Below are 24,488 nucleotides of genomic sequence, written 5' to 3'. Positions count from 1 at the left end.
TTTTGGTTTTTCGAGACAGGGTTTCTCTGTGGCTTTGGAGCCTGTCCTGGAACTAGCTCTGTAGACCAGGCTGGTCTCGAACTCAGAGATCCGCCTGCCTCTGCCTCCCGAGTGCTGGGATTAAAGGCGTGCGCCACCATCGCCCGGCTGCTGCTGTGTATTTAGTAGTTGCTAAGATATGGTTCACTTTGTCCATTGTTGGAAGTTACAAAAATGATTGTGCTGTCCAAATTATTGAGAATCATGTAATTGATGTGTGTTGTATAATCTTTTCAGGAAATAAAAACATTCATTAAAGGGGTGTCTGAGAAGATCAAGAAAACCAGAGATAAATACGGCATCAATGATAATGGCACCACAGAGGTACAGCCTTCCCAGACCTGTTGGGACACAGTGTTTCACTGATGCTGCTAGTCTTGACTGTGCACTTGGCTTTGTCCTTCCAGCCTCGTGTGCTGTACCAGTTGGACCGTATCACTCCCACCCAAATAGAGAAGTTTCTAGACACCTGCAGGGACAAGTACATGAGGTAGGCATGCTAATTGTCCTAGACTCCCAGGCATCCATGTAGGACTCCTGTGCCTGGGATAGTCTCACTGGTTCAGCATCCTGGCTGGCCTGGTTTCATCTCTGTTAATGTGATAAAATTCTCTGACTAAAAGCAGCTTAGAGAGGGAAGAATTTTTGCTTCACGGTTCCAGATTAGAGTCTATTTGGGGGAAGGCAAGGCAAGAGCTCCCCTAGTCACGGCACACTGACATTCAAGAGCAGAAGAAACAAACACCCATGTAGCCCACTCGCCTCTGCTGATGCTCTAGCTTTCTTCCCTGTCACACAGGTCAGGCCCCAGCCAGTGGAATGATTCTGCCCAATTTACGCTGAGTTTTCTCATCTCAGTTAAGAATCTATATATACAAAGGACTTACAAATGCATTTCCTGAATGTCTTTTCCCATAAAAATCTCATGATCTGTGTGGCAGATTTCAGCTCTGACCTCTTTAATATCCAGTAAGAGCAAATCACTACAAACTTAAATCACATGCTGACCCCACAGAATTTAGTCATATTATCTGCCACTCTGACTGTCTTGCCTGCCCAATGGCACTTGTTCCTAGTCTGCGCAAGCCTGTGCCTCTGGCACAAACATTGCCTGGCTGATTGCTGTTTGTATCCTAAACTTAACAGAATCTATATATTTCGTTTAAGAGGCAGTAACTTGAAGCCTGAATGGAGCAGTTTTGCTCCCCTTTTCTCTCTTACATCCTATCCTCTTCTGTGCCTTTTTCTTCTAGGGCACAGATGGAGCCAGGCTCTGCAGTGGGTGCACTCTGTGCCCAGAGCATTGGTGAGCCAGGCACCCAGATGACCTTGAAGACCTTCCACTTTGCTGGGGTAGCCTCCATGAACATCACACTGGGTGTGCCACGGATCAAAGAGATCATCAACGCTTCCAAGGCTATCAGGTAGCTGCTCCCTGGCTTCTTTCTTGAAAACCAGTGGTCCTTGTCCTCCTGAAGTCCTGTGCTTTGTTAATAGATTACTGTCTGGTGTTCAGAGGGCAGGTTTTTGGTGTTGATGAGTGTTTGGATTTATAAAGTCACTCAAGTAAAAACGGAATATAGTAGAAATGGAATCTGTGATCTTGTTTTTTTAAAGATTTATTTTATAATATATGAGTGCTCTATCTCCATGCAGGCCTTTGAGCTGGAAGAGGGCATCAGAGCCCACTAGAGATGGTTGCCAGCCACCTTGTAGTTGCTGGGGATTGTTCAGGACCTCTGTAAGAACAGCCAGTGCTTTCATCTAAGGAACCATCTCTCCCACCCCGTTTGGGATTTTTTTATGGTTCTAGTTACATGGAAGGGAAAATACTAAATTAGCCAGCAGTGCTGAGCACTAGGTCAGTGGACATTTCATCCCTTTGGTGCAGTTACTCCATGCCTAAGTAGCTTCAAATGGTTTTTCTCCTGTTTGGTTTGTAGCCATTTTCTGTAAACCCTAAGTCAGATTTTCACCAGACCAGAGACTAGAAGAACTAGAGATACATCATGTTTTTAGGGGTAAAAGTCGTTTTGCAGAAGAATAACACCAGATGTTAAGTAGCTGCACCTGGGGGAGCAGCTGTGGCTAACCAGGTCTGCTTGCCTCCTGTCCCAAGTGCCTGTGTTGATAGGTTACTGTCGTGAAGACAGAAGGGGGCAGTGGTGGTCAGAGGAGTAGGGATATTTCTGGAGAGGGCCAGAGGGAGGTGGACTGTATGAGGAGTTAGTTAGCTGGGAGCAGAAAGAACTAAGAGGGAGGGCTCCCTCCATCAGGAAAATTTGTTCAACCTTCTCCTGGATGCAATGGGCCTGCGTCTCCTGAAACTAGTCTTAGTGAGAGGTCTGTGAAGTCCTTTGTTGTGAGTTTCCACGAAGGGCTCAGGCCTGTGAGTGCACTCAGATTTCATAGCAGTTCACTGCACAGAGCCCCTTTCTTGTGTGCTGATCCCTTCTCCTTGCAGCACTCCGATTATCACAGCACAGCTAGACAAGGATGACGATGCAGATTACGCACGCCTGGTGAAAGGCAGAATTGAGAAAACCCTCCTGGGAGAGGTAAAGAATCCCTTTTGTTAACAAGGGATTTCAGCAATGTTGAGGAGGTGCAAGAGCAGCTGTGGATGGGGCCTGCAGCAGCGCCCGTGTGCCTTAGAGGGGAGTGTGTCTGCAGGCCTGGGGTGGGAGGGGGCATGAGGGTGGAGACTAATGCTTTGCTCATTTGCCATGGCAGATCTCAGAGTATATTGAAGAAGTGTTTCTTCCTGATGACTGCTTTATTCTTGTCAAGCTCTCCCTGGAACGGATTCGACTTCTCAGACTGGAGGTGAGCCAGAGAGGTAACCTGTGGAGGACGTGATCGCACGGGTCCTGAGACAGGTGCTGATAAACCAGGGTTAACGGTCAGCAGACAAAGAAGCGGTGTAAAGATTTTGGCTGCTCTGTGTTGTTGGTCACATCATTAACTGTCATATCCTTCTGAGCCGACCCTGATGCAGAAAGACTTGACCATCATAAGAAACTAATTGACTTGGTGTGGGTATGAGCTACATTTTTTGGTTTATCATCACAGGGTGTTAGGATATTTGATCCCTGTCCATCTTTATGTGCTGTCAGGAGCCCGGCCAACTCTGCTTCATGCACTTGTGCCCCCCCCCCCCCCGCCCCCATAGCTCTTGACTGGTTTGTAATATTTTCAATTGGTGGGTTAACCTGTCCCCTGAGACTTGTATTTGTGGTGATAAGAGAACAGTTGACTGATAACCCTGTATCTGGCCTCAGCTGAGGGGTAGGAATTGCTGGGGGTCAGCTGAGGGGTAGGAATTGCTGCCTGAGAGCTGTCACCTTTCTTGCTCTCTAATCCCTAAGCCAGCCTTAGCCTTGAAAAACTCTGGAAGCCATTCTCAAGTGCCACAGTCTTGTGGTTCCCACATGACAATCAAGTCTATCTTGCTGTGGGCCTTGTGACACAGTTGATATACAAGCATTGATGTAGCTTGTTAGTAGAGGAATTTCCTTGCTTGTACAAGGTCTTAGGTTTATCTAGGGACAAGATAAAAATAAAGAAAAAATGAAGAATCCAGTTACATCGGGGGTGTAGCACACGAAGAGCAACCTTTCAGTCCTCTGGCCTCCTTTCTCCAGGCAGGCCAGGTTGCTCTCTGTGGCTCTTTGCCATTGGTTGGGCATGCATGTGTTTTCAGTGAGGAAAATGTTCATTCTTTGAGTGAGAATAAACTGATACTTATGAATCAAGCACATACATATATTGAACATAAATATGTAGCATATCAAAATGTTGTGGTGTTGGAGAGTTGGCTGAGCAGTTAAGAGCACTACTTACTGCTCTTCCAGAAGACAAAAGTTCTGTTCCAGCCCCACATAGAGTAGCTTACAACCTCCTGTACTCCAGCCAGAGGATCTGAGCCCTTCTTCCTGTCTTCCTGTGTACCTATACACAGGTGATCCACATCCACACAGACACACACACATGAATCAAAAGAAAAGTAAACTTTGTGATAGGGGAGGTGGCACCAACACGATTACCAAGACTTCTTCAGGAACCATCATCATGAGCAGGCAGAGGCAGGCAGATCTCTGAATTCTACACAGAGAGACCCTGTGGTTGGGGTGGGGGGGCATCATGACATCAGGGATGAAAGGCATTGGCACGCAAGTCTGCAGCTGTCTGTTGTGATGCCCCCGGCACTGTGCAGGTGAATGCTGAGACAGTGCGGTACTCCATCTGCACATCCAAGCTCCGAGTGAAGCCTGGTGATGTGGCTGTCCATGGTGAGGCCGTAGTGTGTGTCACCCCCAGGGAGAACAGCAAGAGCTCCATGTATTATGTGCTACAGTTTCTGAAAGAGGATCTACCCAAGGTGAGGCAGAGCCCCCTGTGGAGAGAAAGTCATGAGTGGGCTTGGGGACCAGGTCACTACAGAGACCAAGGATGGCACCCCAGTACTTCATGGTCATATACCCAGGGAGTCAATCTGGTTCTTGGTTCTCATTGATATGGGCACTTTGGGAATGGGTGGTGTGCTTGTGGGAGTTGACTCCTCTCTGCTTCCTGGTCTTAAGGGTCAAACTTGGGTTCTCAGGTTTGGTGGCAGGTTCCTTTATCAACTGTGCCCTCAGCCAGCTTTTATACCTAGTTCTGAGACTGCAAGTCTGTCTGTCTGTCTACTGTCTGCTCTCTCTTCAAGCTGACTGTAGGTTGAGGCACAGTCCTCATCTGTCTCCTGACCCCAGCAATACCTAGGCACTCCTGGAGTACACACACTGCTGGTGACAATGGGACTTAGAATGGCGTGAACTTGGTTACCAGCCCATTCCTCAGTCCTGTTTCTGAGGGTTCCTGGTAGGGACCTAGAGGTTACAGCATCTTAAGCATTGTGTTGAATATAGGTGGTGGTACAGGGAATCCCAGAGGTGTCCAGAGCTGTCATCCACATTGACGAGCAGAGCGGGAAGGAAAAGTTCAAGCTTCTAGTGGAAGGTGACAACCTGCGGGCAGTTATGGCCACCCATGGTGTGAAAGGCACCCGGACCACTTCCAATAACACCTACGAGGTACCATCGCGTCAGTATCCTCAGCCAACACCCAGAAGTTTCCTGTCCCTGGCATTTGTTCTCTCTTCCCCCGACAATTACACAGCAATCTGTTTTGGCAAATCTAGCAGTCTATGCTTTCTGTTTGTCAGACAGTCCCCAGAAGGGACTGCCACCACTCAATCTGCTCTCTCTAGGTGGAGAAGACTCTGGGCATTGAGGCTGCCCGGACAACCATCATCAACGAGATCCAGTACACGATGGTCAACCACGGCATGAGCATCGACAGGAGGCACGTGATGCTGCTCTCCGACCTCATGACCTACAAGGTGAGAGAAAGGAGGCTCTGGGTTTTCAGGGTCTTGAAATCCACTGTCTGGCAAACAGAGCATGTGTAGCATATAAAACACACTCTGTGAGGACTGACCTGGACAGGAAGTAAGGTCACCACCAAAAGGCCCATGTGTGCTGATGAGACTAAGTGTTTCGGTAAATTCTCAGTATGAGAATTTCAACACAGGCTGTCGTTGGAGGAGAAAAGCTTCAACATGGCTTTTTTTTTTTCCTATGTCCTGAGTCCTTTATTTTATTTATTATTTCTTTTTTTGTTTTGTTTTGTTTTTGTTTTTCGAGACAGGGTTTCGCTGTAGCTTTGGGGCCTGTCCTGGAACTAGCTCTTATAGACCAGGTTAGCCTCGAAGTCACAGAGATCCACCTGCTTCTGCCTCCCGAGTGCTGGGATTAAAGGCGTGCGCCACCACTGCCAGGCCCATGTCCTGAGTCTTATTGTCCAGCCAAACTGGCCATTACCAAAACCAGGATGCCCAGGTGACTTGGGGTGTTGTTTCCCTAACCCATCCCAGTGCTGTCTCTGTAGCCCTCCAGAGAGGAGGGTTGTAGCTCAGTGGTACAGTGCTTGCTAGCATGCGTGATCCCTGTGTTTGATCTCCACTAGCGCAAGTGCGTGCATGCACACAGTAAGTTACCGTGCTCTCAGGTGGGAGTGTCGGAGGCTGCTATGGGTGTTTGCTTCCACTCCATACAGTACTGCATTGTGTTTACATGACCCTTTCCTGATAAGCCTCTACTGCAGAACCAGAGGTGTAGCTCAGACAGAGCAAAGTCATGGTAAATATCCCTGCGTTTCTGGGCTCCTCTCCAGCCCTTCCATTTATGTGGAAGCCAGAGGTCAGTCTTGGGTACTGTTCCTCGTGAGCCGTTGATTTTATTCTCTAAAATGCTTTTATTAGCATATAATTATTATGCATAACCTGAATTCATTATGACCTTTTTGTGTATTATTCTCCTCCTGATACCCTCTCTTTTTTTTTTTTTTTTTTTTTTGGTTTTTCGAGACAGGGTTTCTCTGTGGCTTTGGAGCCTGTCCTGGAACTAGCTCTTGTAGACCAGGCTGGCCTCGAACTCACAGAGATCCGCCTGCCTCTACCTCCCGAGTACTGGGATTAAAGGCGTGTGCCACCACCGCTCGGCTCTGATACCTCTCTTGTATACTTCCTACTCCCCTTATTTCCTTCCTTTTCCTTCTATTTTCAAGACTTTTTTCTTAATGACCCAATGAGTGTCATTAGGGCTGCTTACAAGGGCAAGGGGTAAGGGAAAGGTTATTAACTGGAGCATGGGTACGTCACCAGTATTTACATCATTGAAGACCATATCTGACCTATTCTAACAGCCACTACCTGGCTATAAATCCTCAGCTGAGACTTCGTGAAGTCCTTCACTTGATAAGATGTTGATAGCACTGCTCCTGTGTGGTTCTTGTTTGTGTTTGGCACATTTCCTTGACTGGGATTACCTAAATTGTTTCTAGTATTAGCTTATTGATTGTAGGACGAAGAAGGAACCCCCCTTTTAAAACTTAGGTTCCTAATTCTGTGTGACACAGCGGCTGGGTACAATTGACAAGTGACAGACTCCTTGTCCTTGGGATCATCCCTGCCTCAGCAGCTGTGAAGCTGCACTGAAAACCATCTGCTTTTAGTGGTGCTATGAATAGATTTTTGGCTGATCATACTGGTCCTGGAGTGGCTTGAGATTCATCTAACCCTCTTCCCCGGCACAGGGTGAAGTCCTGGGTATTACCAGGTTTGGCCTGGCCAAGATGAAGGAGAGCGTGTTGATGCTGGCCTCCTTTGAGAAGACAGCTGACCATCTCTTTGATGCTGCTTACTTTGGGCAGAAAGACTCCGTATGCGGTAAGTTTGCAGTGTTGAAGGCCTATGGCTTATAGAAAACGAATCTTTTGTCTTCAGAGTCCTGCTAAGGCACCCTGCCTTCCCTTTCCCCATTCTAGGAGCTACTTTCAGTGTAGACAGTTCTTCAGTTCCCAAAAGAAAATATAGACACTGAGCCAATGGGGACCTTTTAGTCCATGAAGCTATACAGAAGGGAGTTCTAGGGCAGCCAGGACTACGTAGAGAAACCCTGTCTCCAAAAACCAGACCAAAACAAAACAAACAGACAGACTGTCTTAAAGTGGAGCCAGGAGAGGAGGAAATTCCTGTCCCTTCTGGAAGTGTGTGGCAGTTGCCTTCCAAGTGTTCTGATAAGGGCACTGCTACCCCTGGCCTGGACTTTGAGCTGCATTGTCATCTTTTCTCCTGGGCACGAAACTAAGAAAGGAAAGTAGCAAAGCATCTCCTGATCGTTTGCAGGATTCCTCCTGCCTAAGCAGTTCCCAGAAGTCTGCCTACCTCCTGCTTTTTGGCTCCTGTTAAAGTGAGCTGGCTGAGGCAGGCATTGTGGTTCCAGAGACAGTGCTCCTTGGCCGTCCCCCTGGTATATGCATGTGGGAAGGAAAGTGGTGAGCCAAGTTCAGTCAGGTGGTGTGTGGTAGAGCTGGTTCTCAGATCCCCAGTCTGCAATCCTGTGTAATGTGCCCTCCACTCTGTGACCTCGATTCTGCTTGGTTCCAGGTGTGTCTGAGTGCATCATCATGGGAATCCCGATGAACATAGGAACTGGGCTCTTTAAGCTGCTGCACAAGGCCAACAGGGACCCAAAACCACCCAGGAGGCCCCTGATCTTCGACACAAATGAATTCCACATCCCTCTTGTCACATAGTTTATGGCAGGAGGTCACCATTCCTGACCTTGGCTCCTTGTCCTGTCTGTTGCTGAGTGGAAGAAGTTTGTATCCCTTGAGCAGACGCCTGCATGACCTTAAATGGTACACAGGGCCAGTCAAACACCATGGCCTCAACAGGAACTCCTCGGATGGGGAACTGGGAGTCTACTTGTAACCTGACTTGTGGGGGCTCACGGTGGCTACTCAGCCTGCTGAGTGCCTACTTCACCTCCCTCTGTCCCTGCAGAGGACCCTAACGTGTGCCCACTCCTGCCTGTGAGCCAGGTCTGGGCCCACAGAGGCCAGGGCACACTTCTGATTTCCCCTCCTTTGGCTGGATTTTACACTGATGTACTCATGTAAATACATTACTGTTATTTATTTGTTCTCAGAGAAATAGTGTTTGTTGTTATTTTATTTTGAAACCGGGGACCATTGAACCAAGAAAACCAACTTCAAAGCATTCCTGGAAAAGCAGCTGTTTGAATTTAGCTGCCTGAAAAGCAAAGGAAATAGAAACTTCAGGTTTTCTAGCAATGTGAGTCATTTTTGAAGGGCTCTGTAGCCTGTGACTCTCAAGTGAAGACTGTCCAATGTCATTAACAGTCCTGAGGAAGAAGGGGCGATTCCTCTAAAGTCTCTGTCCTCACACTGGGCAGAGGCCTGGGCAGGGTACCTCTTAGTGGCAGCAACACATTGCTTGTCTGCACCCAGTCCTGTAACAAATCTGGGCCTTGGGCAGGATACCAAGGCACTCATCAGAAATGCAAGTGCCTGAACTCAGAGGGGGGTGGATATCACCTGTGGTTCCATAGCCAACCAGGTTTGGAATGGGTCAGTTTGATTTCATCTCTGGCAAAGGAGGAGGATCTCTGGTGGCTTCTGTCTAGCCCCTTGAAGGGATCAGTGGGGTTGGGCCTCAGACGCTGACACTTGCTGCTGGGGCAACATCACTAAGGGAAAGGCAGAGTTTGTCATAGGCACAGTACTAGGCTAGCAGCAGTGGATATTACTCAGTAGTTCAGATGGTCATACTTACTTTGATTTCATCTCTATGTGGACCTAAGGAAAAGCAAGAGCAGGGTCCTTAATTATTGGATCACTTCATCTGCCCCTCAATCTCCCCAAGATGGTAGGGAGAATGGTAAGTTCTTTTCAATACAAAGGATTAATGCCGGGCGATGGTGGCGCACGCCTTTAATCCCAGCACTCGGGAGGCAGAGGCAGGCAGATCTCTGTGAGTTCGAGACCAGCCTGGTCTACAGAGCTAGTGCCAGGACAGGCTCCAAAGCCACAGAGAAACCCTGTCTAGAAAAACAAGACAAAAAAACAAAGGATTGGTAGGTGAGGTCCTTGGAGGTCGGGTATATTTCTGTTTTAATGTTGAGACAGGGTCTCACGTCGCCCAAGCTGTCTTCACACTGGCTATGCAGGTTCTTCTTGAATTTAGATCATCCTGCTTCCACTTCACAAGGGCTAAGATTACAAGTGGGGCCCCCAAGACCTGAGAAGACAGCACTAGTCATTGAACACAGGACATGTTACAAGTTAGGCAGTCACTCTGCCAACTGAGGTGTGTCTACAGCTGTTGTCTTGATTTTCTCCCAATAGGCACTGTAACTCACAGAGGCCTGTAGCTAACACTGCATTGCTGTCTTTGGTGCAGAGTAGAGAGCACCACACTTAGCCTGGGAGCTTTTTCACTTGGTGGATTCCCTAGTGTTGAAATAAGAGCGGCGGGGCTTCGTCCCCAACACCCCGGCCACTTGGCTAGCTCATGCCCGAAATAACAACACACAAACTGTATTCATTTAAAGACTGCTTGGCCCATGAACTCTAGCCCTTACAGGCTAATTCTCGCACCTGGACTAGCCCATTCCTAATCATCTGTGTAAGCACCCCAAGGTGCGCTTACGGGGAAGATTCTANCTCTGCCAACTGAGGTGTGTCTACAGCTGTTGTCTTGATTTTCTCCCAATAGGCACTGTAACTCACAGAGGCCTGTAGCTAACACTGCATTGCTGTCTTTGGTGCAGAGTGGAGAGTACCACACTCAGCCTGGGAGCTTTTTCACTTGGTGGATTCCCTAGTTCAGTTTCCTCTGCTAATGGATCATCACACATTGGCCAGCACCCTCATGGGGGCATCCCTATGCTGTGGAATCCTGGGGAAACTTTCTAAAGCTAAGCACATGGCTTCCATGACTGTATCCTTAACCTAAATCTCACACTGTAACCAGCTCTGCAGGTTCTCCCTGAACGTGCTTTCTAACACTTGTTCTTGAGGAAGGTGACCTTTCCTCGGTTATGTTCATCTTAGCATAGACCCTCAGTGAGATATTCTTGCTCATATTGATGAACAGAGTGATTTTGAAGAAAGAAAGAGACATTTTCAGCATCTTTTGAAGGAAAAGCTCAGTTCTCAACATGGGAAGTATGGCCTTCCAATCAAGCTAAGGGAACTCTGGGTTTGGAAGGAGGAAGTGCTGAATGGATGTCTCTGTGTTCCCAGAGAGGCTCCTGGATGGGGAAGCTGGGCTTCTGGTCAGTTCAGGACAGCAGGTTAGCAGGGGGACAAATGCAGGTCCCCATGACATCAGCAGTCCCTTCCCCAGATAATTCTACTGTATCCTGGAGAGCTCTTGACATTCCATGTGATGTCACCAGTGTTGTAGCAACACCAACTGCCCTTAGGACATTCCTGGGTGCCCACAGGGTACAGCAGGAGTCATGTTCTCAAGACTGGGGGGTCTAATTAGGAGAGCGGATGGGGAATGTCCAAAGAACAGAGAGAGGCGGGAGGAAGCTGACGCTCAGTTTGGGCGTAAAGCAGGAAGGAATAAATGGTTCTGGCAAAGACGCAGTGAGTCATGGGCAGGAGGTGGGCAGCTAGCTGGAAGAGGGGGATTTGAGGTGGGACTTCCAGTAATGGGACAGAGGACCAGGAGCCTCTCAGTAGCTAATGGACATCCCTGATTACCATAATTCCTGAAGGTCAAGGGTTCCAGAACATTAGTTTGCCCATCTCCTAAGCCAGGGGCTGACCAGGCCAAGGATGTTGTGCTGGGATGACCACTTAGCTGTGACCTTCACTGTGGTTTGGGTTAATATGTGGGGACGGAAGGAGACCACAGGAGGAAGGGAGGGACTGATGTGTCCCCATCTCAGGGAGGCATCACTGCCTCTCACCCTCTGTAGTTTTCTGTAGGTCCAGTCTCTGTCTGACACTAGGCACAAGGGAAGAAAAGTTCTCTGGACAAGACATTGTATACTCAGACTGTACTGCAGAATTCCTCTGAGCACCTCTCCCTGACAGTGGCCCCTAGGGTTCTATGTCAGCAGTTGAGGATGGCAGGCAGTTCTCTAGTGTAGACAAACAACTGCCTGAGGTATGGGAGCAGAGCAGAGACTGGCTGCCTCCTGCCAGCTTCAGTGATCTGGACTGGCAGTGGATGACTTGAGGAGGCCGTTGACCTTGTTGTGCCCCCGCATGGCTTTTCAGTTGACAACCGTGGGCCTGGATTGGCCAGGAAGGATTCTGGGCTCCTCACAGCAGCCAAGTGCTCATGCACTCTGCCGTTATTCTCTGGCTTCTGAAACCCAGGCAGGCTTCAGGGCTCCGGACCACGCTGCATCCTGTGCTGCTGTGAATACTGTGTCTGAAGAAGTGGTTTCTGTTCCCCTGAGCATGCATAGGGAGGCAGAGGAAAGCCCCGGCTGCTTATGTAGCCACATCTCTAGAGCGATGGGAGAGCTGAGGTCCGCAGAGGGAGCATCTCAACCTGGCCCGATATATTTGGGTTGTCACCGGGTTCCAGACATGCCACAGAATGACCTGTCCATCGTCTATGCCTTGTTGCTATGCAATCTCACTTGTTTTTGTTTGTTTGTTTGTTTGTTTTTCAAGACAGGGTTTCTCTGTAGCTTTGGAGTCTGTCCTGGAACTAGCTCTGTAGACCAGGCTGGTCTCGAACTCACAGAGATCTGCCTGCCTCTGCCTCCCGAGTGCTGGGATTAAAGGCGTGCGCCACCACCGCCCGGCTTGCAATCTCACTTGTGTTCCATCTACCCACAGATGATGCTGCGGTGCCATCATCCAAACCATGGCCCCATACCCAGAAACAGATGCAGAAGGAAATAGAGAGGCTGACCAGGGAGCTGCAGCTGATGACCAGCCAAAGAAATGAGCTGCGGGATCACGTGATCTTTATCACGAAAGGAAAGGTGGATGATAGGTATCCATTGTTCCAGACTTCATGGACTGTCAGCAATGTCCCCCTCACCTGCTTTCTTTTAAGGTCTTGGGCTCCACAGTGCCACCTCACCTGAGCTTGTGGGAGCTCATGGGCTCTGGACCAAGAGATGGGAGCCTCCATGGGATGACCTAGGCCCTTGTGTGTGACAGTGTGTAGCTTGATCTCTTAGTAGGGCTCTTATCAGTGAAATCAGGACCCTTGCCTGGAGCTAATCTACCTTTTGGGAACCTGCTTCCCATGTTCGTTTTGCTTGCCTAGATATGACACAAGGCAAAAAGCTCAGCCTGCATTAACTTGACATGCCGTGTTTTGTTCAAGTCCACAGGAGGCCTGCCTGTTTCTGATGGAGACAGAGGAGGAGTGGAAGGGGAGGGAGGTATAGATGGGAAAGGGGACAACTGGGAGGAGAGGAGGGAGGGGTATATGCGATCAGTATATTAAAAAGTGTCGAAAATTCTATTTAAATAAAATAAAAACAAAATTCTGATAAATAAAGGTGTTTGGTTCTAGGAGGCTGCACTTCCTAAGTGACTAACCTCATGTCCTAAATTCTTCTCAGAGGAGAGGCAGCCCCGAAGCTGAGATGGGGACTCTAACAATTCTGCTTCCTCCAAATGAAAACCAGAGCCTGTGGTCTGAGTCACACAGCTCAGGGATTGGGGCAGTAATGTGTATTTCCCAGCATGCATTATCAGGGGATGTGACAGACGGTGGCTTGTGTGAGATACGAGCTGCTGTTAGCTTGTGGTGACTCTTTGGACTTGCTTGGCCGGAGGATGGGTGCTGAGAGCTGCTGGGAGCAGCTGCAGGGGCCTCTTCCTACTCGGTCCATCTCAGCGGAACTGGAAGCCCTGGGGCTCATCACAGTTTCCCTATAGTTTTGTGCATTGTACTCGTTGACAGTACTGCTCCACACATTGCTTTGGCATCTGATTGTGGGTGCTCACCTTCTCTGTGTCTGTATATCTGCCCTTCTCTCTCTGTCATGTGTGTGTGTGTGTGTGTGTGTGTGTGCATACACATATTTGCATGTTTTTCTGTCCCTACAGACTATGGCAGGCAGGGATCAGTGCTGGGACCTAATGATTTCCCTGCCCCAGTTTCTAGGCGATGCCAGTGCAGAGGTCTGGGAGCCGTACTTTATTACTAATGTTGTCTTATGTGCTCACCATAATGGCACCTAAGATTCCCTAATGGAGTTTATATTGCTGTCCTGCTGTTGGGTCTGAAACCCAGAGTTATGTTCTGTCTTACTACTCACTGAGAGTCACCCAGGGTCTAAAATCGCTGTTCTGAAACAGAAGAGATTTCATTGCAATATCTGGTGTTGCTACACCCGTGTTATCACTCATGGTAACACAGAGAGCTCAACTGAGCCCCTAGGCCTACTGCCTGAGCTCATGCAGCTAGGACACCCTACATCTGAGCCAGGCCTCTGCTGACCTAGGGTCAGGATAACAAGAAATAATCACCACAAGGTCCCAGAATGTATCCAGAATGTAGCAACCCCTGGGCTGTGGTAGACCAGGATCCACCTTGAGTTTCCATGATCCTTGAGGCCTGTGTTCATGGGAGTCTTTCCTCCTGTTTTAGGCCCTACCACCCGCCAAATCCCCTGAATGAGAAAGTGAAGCTCCAGCACAAACAGGCCTTGTCGGCACTAAAGCGCCTGGAGGACGAGAACGCCGAGGCCTCAGAAAAGCTGAGTGAGCTGACCAAGGAGACAGTCTTGTATTGGTAAGGGCACATCTTTTTTTTGTTTGTTTGTTTTTGTTTTTTTGAGACAGTGTTTCCCTGTGGCTTTGGATCCTGTCCTGGAACTAGCTCTGTAGACCAGGCTGGTCTTGAACTCACAGAGATCCGCCTGCCTCTGCCTCCCGAGTGCTGGGATTAATGGCGTGCGCCACCATCGCCCGGCGACTTTCTGCTTCTTAGCAAGCAGCTCTGGGACTTGTGTCTCTTGAACTCATTATTGGGAGTGTGAAAGAGACTGTTAGCCCTACCACCATTGTCCTAGAGCCTCTGGAGCCTCTAGATAGCTTTTGCACCATGAGGGAAATGCCAGGCAGCCCTGGGTGTCTGGAGCACAGGCCTAGGCTTTAGAGTTCTGGGGGCTGTGGAACTTGTAGGTAGAATACGCTCACCTTTGGTCACCTGTTCCCTCGTGGAGGGTATTTGCCCTCTACATGGTGATGTTTCCCCATGACTATGGACAGTTAAGGACAGGTGGGGGACTCCTCCTTCTATTGAAGGGCCGTGGATCCTGTTTGGTGTTGGGTTGTCCATAGTAGTTTGATGCTTTCTGGTATTAGCTGCTGTCTCACTTTGGCTTTCTGAGTGCAGCTGTCAAGGCTGTGTCAGACTCTTGGCTACATCTTCCAGGAAACATAAGGCCTTTGGGGGTGCTGGTTTTTGGAGGCAGAGGAGGCAGGAGGAGGCTGGCAAGGGCTTACTATGCAGTGTGTCTCTCCAGTGGTCTCCACAGCTGGGTCCTGATGCAACATAGTCAGCTGGAGAAGAAGGTGGACCTGCTGAGGCAGGAGAAGAAGAAATTGCGGGATGATTGGGTCCTACTGATGCGCCACGTAGAGGACTTGAAAGTGCTCTGTAAGAACCAAGAAGAGAACGGTGACTTCAAAACCCATCAACAACAGGTGGGGCAGGCAAATCTGTCAGGCTACGGTCTGGCCCCATTTGCCCTTCTGACTGCTCTCTGCCCATCCCCACCTGTGCTTTCACCCCCACCTTACTCATTCATGTTCTCATTCAACCACCCACCTCATGATACCAGGTGTTCATTTCAGGGTCCATGCGCAAGTACTTCTGGGAAGTTAGCCTCTTAGGAGAGACTGAGTTATCGCTCTAAGTGCACAGCAATAGCCACCCAGGACCTGGGATTATTCCTGCTGCTCTGTTTGAAGCTGCAGTCCAGTGAAGGAGAAGGGTCAATAACACACCACACACCTACATGGATCTATGATAGGTAGCATTCTATCTACCTATCATAGAGCTTTGAGTGAGTGAGGTCTGGGTCCTGGGCCTCATTTGCTTGGCAGGGCTCATGTGAGATCACAGGTGGGAAGCAGTTTGCAAGGAGGAGATCCCCATGCAAGGCCTGTTGAGTGCCCCTCACTGGCAGGGGTTAGGGTGGCATAGGACCTTCTTTCTTCCTGTGTCCCAGTGAGTTCTCTTCTCTTTGTCCAGCTCTCAATTCCCAGTGCCAGAGCCTGAGTAGCAGCTCCTCAGCCCTGTTGTCTGGGATCAGTGCTGGACAGTTCTCCCATCCAGCAGACTACAGTCTGGGGTTGACTGGATGATCTGCTGGGGGCTTTAACAAGCTGGTGGTCGAACGTGGGAGATTTGGGCCTTCAGGGGAAGAATTTCTCTAACCAGCTCGACATAGTCTGGCCAAGCAAATCACAACCATAGTAGTCCTCAAGAAATGATGGCTGAGTTGTGGGACTGTTCTGAAAGAGCTGGTATGGTTCGTCTAAACCGCTCATCCGCCATGATGTTGCTACAAACTCCATTTCTCCCTCTCTGTTCCTCTTTCTTTAACTCTCAGTTCTTGTGTTGTGTGTATGTGCGTGTGTTTGTGCCTATGTGTGTGTGCCTATGTGTGTGTAGTGTAAGCATATGGGGGTTGTGGTGCATGGCACACGTGTGCATTGGCTAGCAGAGACCACACCGTGTTTCTATTTAGTCTCTGCCTTGAATCAGGCTTCCTTACTTCCCTGGATGTTTACTGTTTTTCCTGCCTGGATGACCAGCAAGCTACTGGGATCCTTTGCATGTGCTTAGATTTGTGTGAGATTGTGTAGTCCTCCACTAAGAACACACTCTTCTAATGAACAGGAACTCCAGGGATTGGTGCAAAGACTTCAGTTCCTGCTGAAGCAGAAGGAAGCAGACACCCAGAAAAAGGACTTAGCAGAAAAGCTGCAGCATCACTTTGAGTTCTTCCAGATGAGGTAGGAGCCCAGACTGGAGGACATGGTACAGCCAAGTGGATCCTCTGTTCCTTGGACCTCTGTCTTTTATAAGTTTCTGCTCCTCTGCTTGGCTCCAAGCTAGAACCACGGGAAGAAGCCCAAAGAGAATTGTGCTGGTGCAGTCTATCCAGGAAATAAGACGTTCGGTCCTCGTGTGTTATTAGAATTGAGTCTCACTTTCTCCCTCTGACCTTTCTCTGTTCGCTGAAGACTTTCCTTGAACTCACAGAAACCTGCCTGCTTCAGCCTCCCCAGGGATGGGATTTAAAGGTGTGCACCACCACACCCTGCTGAAATAACATTTTTATTTAGGAACATCCTGTGTAGGGAAGAGATTCCCACCTTTGAGCAGTGCTCTCTGCAACATTAGCCTATATCCTGTGCGAAGTGTTCTCTGGATAGAATATGTTAAGGATTGTCCAGGATGAACCCAGGCAGATACTTCAGCTACAGGCAAGATCAGAACCTTCTTGGAGTGTGCTGTAACAGACTCCCAAAGAGAGCCAGGATGCAGATTCCCAGCTCTAGTCCTAAGGAAATGCAAGTCTCTGGTCCCAGAGCCCAGGCAGGGCCAGTTTCTCAGCACACATCACAGGAAATGCTGCTAGATCTTGCATGGTGCTCATGTTTATGTTCCCTCTGGGCATGAGGACTGTGCTAACCTCATGACCTTGTCCAGGTGCCCAGATGGCAAGGCTGTATGTATTACTGCTATCAATAAGATGATGTGTTGATCAGTAACTCCTCATCAATACCAGCGTATTGCTCATATACTGTTGGCTATGGTATTTATATCCTGCTGTTGTGTACAAAATGATGTCCCTAACCTGTAGGAGAATGTTCTAGTTTTCAAGTAGAAAGGACAACATACAAGCTCAGTTTAAGTTATGACATGTGTCTAGGACTGAGAAAAGTTCTAGGCCCAGCTACTCTGTGATCCTTTTCCTTTGGGGCTATAGAAATGATATCAGTCCAAAGATCAATGTTGGTTCTCCAGGACACCTGAGGTGTTGGGAGGTAGGAGCCAGACAGTTGACATGGCAGTCCCCTCCTGACCTGTGCTTTAACTGCTATCCTCTCCCAGGTCCAAAACATTCCAGCCTGAGGTGGAAGAGGCCACAGCCCAGAATGAGAGCCACTTGCAGAAGGATCTGCTACAGGAAGAACCACCTGCTGAGCCCCATCCCCAGCAACTACTGAAGTGCAGGGATCAATTTTATTCTTCAAATTTGGATTCCATCGTGGAATAGGCCTTGAGTATGTCTAGCCAGTGACCCAGCATGGCTGCGTCTGGGTCTTGATTCCCTTTCCTTCTTGATAACACCCCCTGAGAGAACTGAGGAAGCCAAAGGGAACCACAGACACCTTGAAACCATCACATTCTTCACATTAGGATCAAGGCCTCCAGACAAAAAGACACCCCTTGTTTCTGTGAACTCACCAGTGAAGGAAATACCAGCTGCCCTCCAGGTGGTCATGCCCAGTCTGATCTGTGTGTCTGTTGACTCAGTTCTCACGAAGAAAAAGCATCAAAACCATGCTTGGGGTAGAGAAAACCAGAGACAAAAATTACTCCAAACGCTACATCTACCAGCAAGTGGCCTCGGCCTTGGGGGGAACCTGACATCTAACAAAGGAGGTATGACTACAGGCATTTTAAAAAGCTGTTCCAATCGGTGTCGGCCTCACTACCATGTCTCTCAGGGAATGCTAATTAGCTTAATTTTTGTTTGGTTTTGTTTAAAATTTTTGCTTTTAGTTGTTTAAGTTTTGGCTTTGTTACTTTGAGTTATCTGTTCTTGTTATTGATTTTCATAATTTGTTAAGAGTGTTATCTAGTGTTTATGTCGAATGCCCTGTTAAAGCCCCCTTTGAGAAAAGAATGCATTTTTTTCTGAGATTTCAAAGTTAATTTATTTCACAAAGGTGAAAATAATCAAAACAAACTCCGAAGCGTTACGTGGCCAGCCCACCACGAGTGACAATATTTGAACTCCAAGCCCAATGGAGTGCTTTCTGGATTGGAACTTTTGTGCAACAGACATACTAAAGCCACAGAAAAGGCAATCTGGCTTTGCAGAGTTGACTCAGGATGGGACTTTTAACAAAGTAACAGACCAGGTTTATAGGTAAATATAGTAGCCCCAAGAAAGAGAAATACCATTCCTAGAGAAATCTGAAGAGCGATTCACTATTGAGAAAGAGCATGGTAGATGTAGTCAATATTTGTCTTGAACGCAATGATGACTTTATGCCCTGTATTTATTCTCTACCCCAATGACTAGTTCCTTGATACATGTTTCAAATATTTTACCATTCAACATTTTATCATAACTGTGTACCATAAATCGTTTATTTTAAAATATATTCTTGCAACTAAAATTTTAATAAATTGTCAAATAACCAATTATATCAATTTTATCTACATTAAATCATAACATTGATGATAATTAATTAAAAGAAAAAGAATGTATTAGTGATCATTGTTATGGATAAATACATAATTTTTCTAAACTAAAATATCTATAGTGGCATAAATGCTATTAAACTTCATAAATTTACAGGAATTTCAAAATAGTGTGTCTCTACTTTATTCAGGTTATAAAAAATTACGTTTAATTCTTTTATTAATTAATTAATTTATTAAAATTTTCCACCTCCTCCCACTTCCCTCCCACTCTACCCAGTCCCCCCTCCTTCTCCAGTCCTAAGAGAAGTCAGGGTGCCCTGCCCTGTGGGAAGTCCAAGGCCCTCCCCACTTCATCCAGGTATAGGAAGGTGAGCCTCCAAACAGACTAGGCTCCCAAAAAGCCAGTACATGAGGTAGAATCAAAACCCAGTGCCATTATCATTGGCTTCTCAGTCAGCCCTCATTCTCAGCCACATTCACAGAGTCCGGTTTGATCACATGCTCGTTCAGTCCCAGTCCAGTGGCCTTGGTGAGCTCCCATTAGATCAGTCCCACCGTCTGGTGGGAATTCTCAACATGGGAATTACTATGGCTTCCAGTCAAGCTAAGGGAACTCTAGATTTGTAAGAAGGAGGTGCTAAATGGCTTCCTCTGAATGGGCCTTCCAGTAATGGGGCAGGATGGCCCTGAACCTGTTTCTCCTGCTTTCTGATGGGGAATCCTAGTCAACCACTGATCTCTAACAGGTGGGACCAGGTTAGGGCGTGACCTTTTGGGTACCCAGAGAAAAAAGCAGGGTGGTCCAGGGTTAGTGCACTCTCTGTCTCTCAATGGTTCCTGTGCTACCCAGCTGAGCTTGAACTTCTTGGTCCTGCTTTGTGAGTTTGCCCCTCATAATAAAGAAAAATATAGTTGGTTAATCTCGTAGTTAGTCTGCTATTTTTCTCTCTGTGTTAATTGCAACAGCTTTCTATGAAAATATCAGCAAATTCTAGATGTTTTCTTCCTGTTGATCACATATATTTTTCTTGTGCATTTCCTGTGATCTGCATATGTGATTTTACCACAAGCTAGGGGACAATAACGGTAACAGCAGTCATCACTTTGTATCTGTGGGTTTGGAAAAGCTTTGTCTCCCGCTACTCCTTAAGCAGAAGAGCATGGCATTTAGGGGTCATGCAGCATCTAGAGATGACTCAGAATACAAGACAGATATGGTTAAATGTGCATGTTACTCTGCTTTATATGGAGGGCTGAGCATTGATCAGAAAGTGTAGTATTTGCATGCTTTTCTGGAACCAAGCCTGCTAGGATACACATTAAATAGTGACCACACCCTTCATCCCAAAGGCAAGCAATGTGCCAGAGGCTGTAGGTACTCACAGCCCGTGTACTTAGCACACTGAAGTTCACAAAACTTGAGTCTAGTTGGTGACTGCACTCATGCTCCACTACCTGCCCCATCAGGAAGCCACGCTTTAGCCTATAATATCCCAAAATCCGCGGCGGCTGTTTCCGCCGCGTCAACAGGCACCGTGGCGTCTTCAAAACTCGCTCTCCCAGCGTCCTTGGCGACTCCGTGAGGGGGTGTTTCCGCTTCTGCCACCTCGATTGTCACCGTGGCATAATCAGGACTCACTCTCCCAGTGTCCTTTGCGGCCCCGGAAGAGGCATTTCCGTTTCCCAAGGAGAGTGTTTCCGCCTCAGAGGCTGCCGTTTCCCGGTGCCGCAGCCGCCGTCGTCGCAGGTTCCCGGTGGCGGAGGAGACGTCCTGGAAGATGTCGTTGAGGTCGTGCGGCCTACAAGGACAGCTAGGATTGTTACACAGGGAAACCCTGTCTCGAAAAACCAAATAAATAAATAAATGATTTTAGAAATATAATGTATAAAATGATAAAAATAACAGGCAGGCCTGGATCCCCGAGCCTTTCTGTTTTAGCAGTTCCTATGGGTTGCTCATCTGCATGTAGGCCTGCGGGTATCATTTGCATATTCATGTGGACGAGTGCTCATTTCGATATTTCATATAGACTGATCTCATTTGCGCATATTCAGATGAATGCTCATTTGAATACACCCATTCACGTACTCGCTCATTTCCATATATTCATATGGAGAGTCATTTGCATATAGCCCTATGGTTGGTGCTCATTTGCATATATCCATATGGGTGCTCCTTCTCGTGTATTCGTGCGGTTGGCCGTTAATTTGCATGTATTCATATGGATGCTCTCATATGTGCATGTGGATGAGTGCTCATTTACATGTATTCTTATCGAGGGAGCTCATTTGTGCACATCCACACGGTGGAGGCGTGTCCTTGCGGGAGGGGAATGTGTCCTTGTGACAGGAGGTGTGTCCTTATTGTAGGGGCTGTGTCTTGAGAGGACGTGCTACCTTACTGGAGGGACAATTTTCCTAGCACAGGGACGTTCCTGCTCCCTGAAGGACTTGCCCCCTCCCTGAAATACACGGGCCGCCTTCCTCAATGACACGCCCCCTGCTTTAAGGACACAACCCCTCCCATAAGAGCACCCACAAGAGCACGCCCATCGCAGAAGAGCACGCCCACTCACACTAGGACGCACCTCTCACAAGGAAAAGCACCCTCCCACAAGGAAGTGCCCCTCCAAACCCACAAGGACACCCCGGACGAATGAGCACACTCTCTCCAAGAAGGACACGCCCTTAACTAAGACAGCCCTCCTCGAAGAACGCCTACCCTCCTCACACAAGGACAAGCCCTATTCCAAGGAACAAGCCCACTACCACAAGAACAAGACCCCTCTAACAAGACAAGACACACACCCTTCCTCAAAAAAAAAAAAAAAAAAAAAAAGAACTCCTTGGGGCTGGGTGAAAACTCCGGAACCAGGCCAGGTAGAACCCAGTGGGGTTTTGTGGCTAGTGGAGGTTGCTTGCTACCCCTCTGGAATCAGGCCAGCGGGAAGTCATACCATGAGGGAGCGTGTCCTTTTGGGAGGAGACTTGTCTCAGGGAGGTGGTGTGGTCTTGTGAGAAGAGTGTGGGGGTATGTCCTTGTGGCAATAGAACATGGTGTATTGGATCTCTGAGCAGTTGAGGGCTGTTTATCGGTTATAGATAAGTTATAACTACAGCATAGGATCTGCCTGGAGAGCTGGGTCCAAGCTTGACTGTGCCGGCTCTTTACAGGTGAGATTTATACTTGTGAAAGACAAAGAAGAAAAAACTGCTTGCAATAGAAGTTGAACAGTAGAACTGACAATAGTGGAGAACGGCTTAATATATTTTAAAGCAGGGCTGAATCACATATCCAGTATTTTTCTGAGAGATTTAAGAGTACATACCAATTTAAAACATGAGACTTATTGTTTTCTTAGTCTGGAATGAGGTACAATTAAAAAGACAATTATAACATTTAACTGTAAGTATATGTACATTTACACCCAGTTGAGATCCTCTTGCCTTGGTGGAAGGGGGAGGTTGGGAGTGGGCGGGGATTGTCCCTTAAAGGGACAGGGTACCCAGGTGACAGACGAGGCCAGCAGATTACACCTGGTCCATATGGAAAGAGAGGTCTTTCTCAGCCAATGAAGGAGGGTAGAGTGATGGACAGTTAAACTGTGGGAGTAAAAGGAATTCCTATTTGCATGAAAAATGGAGCTCAAATAACTAAAATAACTAAAAATAACTTCTCAGGTGTGGCTGTCGATAGCACTACCTGAGATTACCCTAACAAGTTCTAGGCCGGGCGGTGGTGGCGCACACCTTTAATCCCAGCACTCGGGAGGCAGAGGCAGGCGGATCTCTGTGAGTTCGAGGCCAGCCTGGTCTACAAGAGCTAGTTCCGGGATCGGCACCAAAGCTACAGAGAAACCCTGTCTCNAAAAAAAAAAAAAAACAAAAAAAAAAAAAACAAAAAAAAAGCAAGTTCTATATGCCTCAAGCGTCTAGTTTTAAAGGGCAGGAGATTAATGCTACTAGTTCCATAAGTCTGCCGCTCTGTGAGATGTGGGTTACCAGCAAGGACTCTGATTGGGTGCGCTGGCAACAGTGTAGAAGGAAGAAGCCTCGAGGGTTAACTATTACCTCCCAAGGACACGTCATAGACTGGAGTCCTCTTGGCTCCACTCAAGGACAACATTTTCACTCAGAGCTAAGGTGGAAGAAGTGTAATAGAATGGAACTGTGGAAATTGGTGCTTCTGTTAATGAACCTATCCGATGACATGGAGTTGGGATGGCAAGTCCTCTCCTGCAATCTGGCAGTTCGTTTCAGATTAACGTGTGGAAATTGACAAGTGCCTCCCACCCTTTGAAGGCACGGGAAGGAAAATTAAACATTAAGCATAATAAATATAATTTGTCTTTTAGATTAAATCGGAGTCATCCTTTTCTAGTATGTGTACCACCACCTTACTTACCAATAAAAGGGCCTAGACAATGGCACCTTATAAATTAGAGCATCTGTTAGCAACACTGTACCCTTCATACATGCCTTGACTCTAAAACGTTTTTAAACTTACTTCTGAGAATTTATATATTCTCAGAGCAAGGCCAACAATCTGGATACCCATAAAGTTGTCGAGGCCGTGACAAGACTCTCCTGTGACGGCCCTGGTGCAAAAGTTTGCAGAGAGGATATTGAAAAGAACACATCAAATGAATGATTGTGTAGGACCCAGCCACGACAAGCTCAATAGAGGCCTGAGTCTCAGTAGTTTACCCTAAGGCAATACCTGGTTCCAAGAAAGACCACAAACTGAGACCACCCAGGCACCACCCAGGAACAGACAATTCAAAGGAAATTCCTAGTTCCAACCATTGTAGATAGGATCACAGGCCAGCGCTATTCACCAGGACACCCTAGACAAATGTCAGCCAATCAGGGGTCCTGAACCTTAGAAATCCCTCAACCCTACCCTTACTACTATAAAAATCCAACCCTAACTGAGATCGGGGTTCTCCCATCACTCCAATATGTTGGACATACAGAGAGTCTTATTGTTTAGATAAAATGGCACAGTTCCCTGAGGGGCGGCAGGCAGCAAGCCACAAGGGGAAGTGGGTCCCACTACCCAAGGCCTCTGTGGGTCCCAGGCAGGTGGGAGGTGGCAAGTGAGAGACCTTAGCGTGACAGCCAGTTCTATGAGGAGCTGTGGCGGGTGGGAGACAGATAGGCATGCCATGCAGAGAGGGCTTGGATATAGATTATTCAGTAAAAGAGAAGTGGGGGCGGGAGAGAGAAAAGAGACACACAGAGAGAGAGAGAGACAGAGACACAGAAAAAAAGATAGGGAGAGAGAGAGGAGGGGGAAGAAGAGAAGAGGCCTCAGCCACCTCTTCCAAAGAAAGACAGGCAGAGAGAGAGCTCGCAGGCTGGAAGAGGAAGATCTGCTTGCCTCTTAAAGGACAGGACCATTACATTCCCATCTCTTATAATAAAAAGGTGGGAGGTTATGTAATGGAAAAATAAAAATTGTTGCAGATCCCCAAGTAGTTTGCTATGGGATCCTGGTAGGCAGGCAGTGGGCAGGGGGTCCTGAGAGCAGCCAGTCCTAGGCAGGGACTGCGCATGAGACCATGCCGCAGGTCTCCAAAGGAGGTTGGTCCCTGGCAGCGAGCCCTGTGTCCGTGGCAGTGGCCAGGTGAGAGACAGACTGATAGGC

General features: G+C 47.8%; 2 protein-coding genes and 1 long non-coding RNA gene across 4 annotated transcripts in view; 2 read left to right on the top strand and 1 right to left on the bottom strand.

Moving 5' to 3' along the window:
- The window catches only part of Polr3a (RNA polymerase III subunit A), a 37,664-nt gene extending 29,086 nt beyond the window's left edge, over positions 1-8,578 (top strand). The window contains exons 22-31 of the mRNA XM_050129394.1: positions 277-363; positions 447-529; positions 1,293-1,463; positions 2,504-2,597; positions 2,773-2,865; positions 4,256-4,420; positions 4,950-5,114; positions 5,291-5,422; positions 7,177-7,309; positions 8,030-8,578. Of these exons, the coding sequence (XP_049985351.1) occupies positions 277-363; positions 447-529; positions 1,293-1,463; positions 2,504-2,597; positions 2,773-2,865; positions 4,256-4,420; positions 4,950-5,114; positions 5,291-5,422; positions 7,177-7,309; positions 8,030-8,178 (1,272 nt within the window). The 3' untranslated portion in view covers positions 8,179-8,578. The remainder of the gene's footprint in view (positions 1-276; positions 364-446; positions 530-1,292; positions 1,464-2,503; positions 2,598-2,772; positions 2,866-4,255; positions 4,421-4,949; positions 5,115-5,290; positions 5,423-7,176; positions 7,310-8,029) is intronic.
- A 3,906-nt stretch (positions 8,579-12,484) lies between these two features.
- On the top strand, positions 12,485-17,876 carry LOC126492818 (uncharacterized). The gene is made up of 4 exons (XM_050129381.1): positions 12,485-14,173; positions 14,910-15,090; positions 16,292-16,407; positions 17,513-17,876. Exons 1-4 carry the CDS (start codon positions 13,983-13,985, stop codon positions 17,676-17,678), a joined length of 654 nt encoding a protein of 217 aa, XP_049985338.1. The 5' UTR covers positions 12,485-13,982; the 3' UTR covers positions 17,679-17,876.
- LOC126492819 (uncharacterized) lies at positions 14,905-20,797 on the bottom strand. 2 transcript variants are annotated; one of them, XR_007589688.1, is made up of 3 exons: positions 20,222-20,797; positions 17,870-17,968; positions 14,905-15,041 (listed from the first exon to the last, which is right to left on the bottom strand). It is a non-coding gene; the product is annotated as an uncharacterized lncRNA (long non-coding RNA). The 2 variants fall into 2 exon arrangements; XR_007589689.1 differs by having other exon boundaries at positions 20,294-20,797.
- Between the last annotated feature and the right edge of the window lie 3,691 nt (positions 20,798-24,488).

This window comes from Alexandromys fortis, unplaced genomic scaffold (genome assembly GCF_014885135.2).
Source record: "Alexandromys fortis isolate MF-2015 unplaced genomic scaffold, M_Fortis_MF-2015_v1.1 scaffold_320, whole genome shotgun sequence".
NCBI lineage: Eukaryota > Metazoa > Chordata > Mammalia > Rodentia > Cricetidae > Alexandromys > Alexandromys fortis.
This window is presented reverse-complemented; position numbering and strand designations above follow the sequence as displayed.

Bases quoted from the DNA above. Each gene is read 5' to 3' on its own strand.
- LOC126492818 (XM_050129381.1), top strand. From the start codon at position 13,983: ATGATCCTTGAGGCCTGTGTTCATGGGAGTCTTTCCTCCTGTTTTAGG. The intron at 14,174-14,909 runs GTAAGGGCACAT...GTGTCTCTCCAG, and splicing joins AAGGAGACAGTCTTGTATTG to TGGTCTCCACAGCTGGGTCC. The intron at 16,408-17,512 runs GTAGGAGCCCAG...ATCCTCTCCCAG, and splicing joins TTTGAGTTCTTCCAGATGAG to GTCCAAAACATTCCAGCCTG.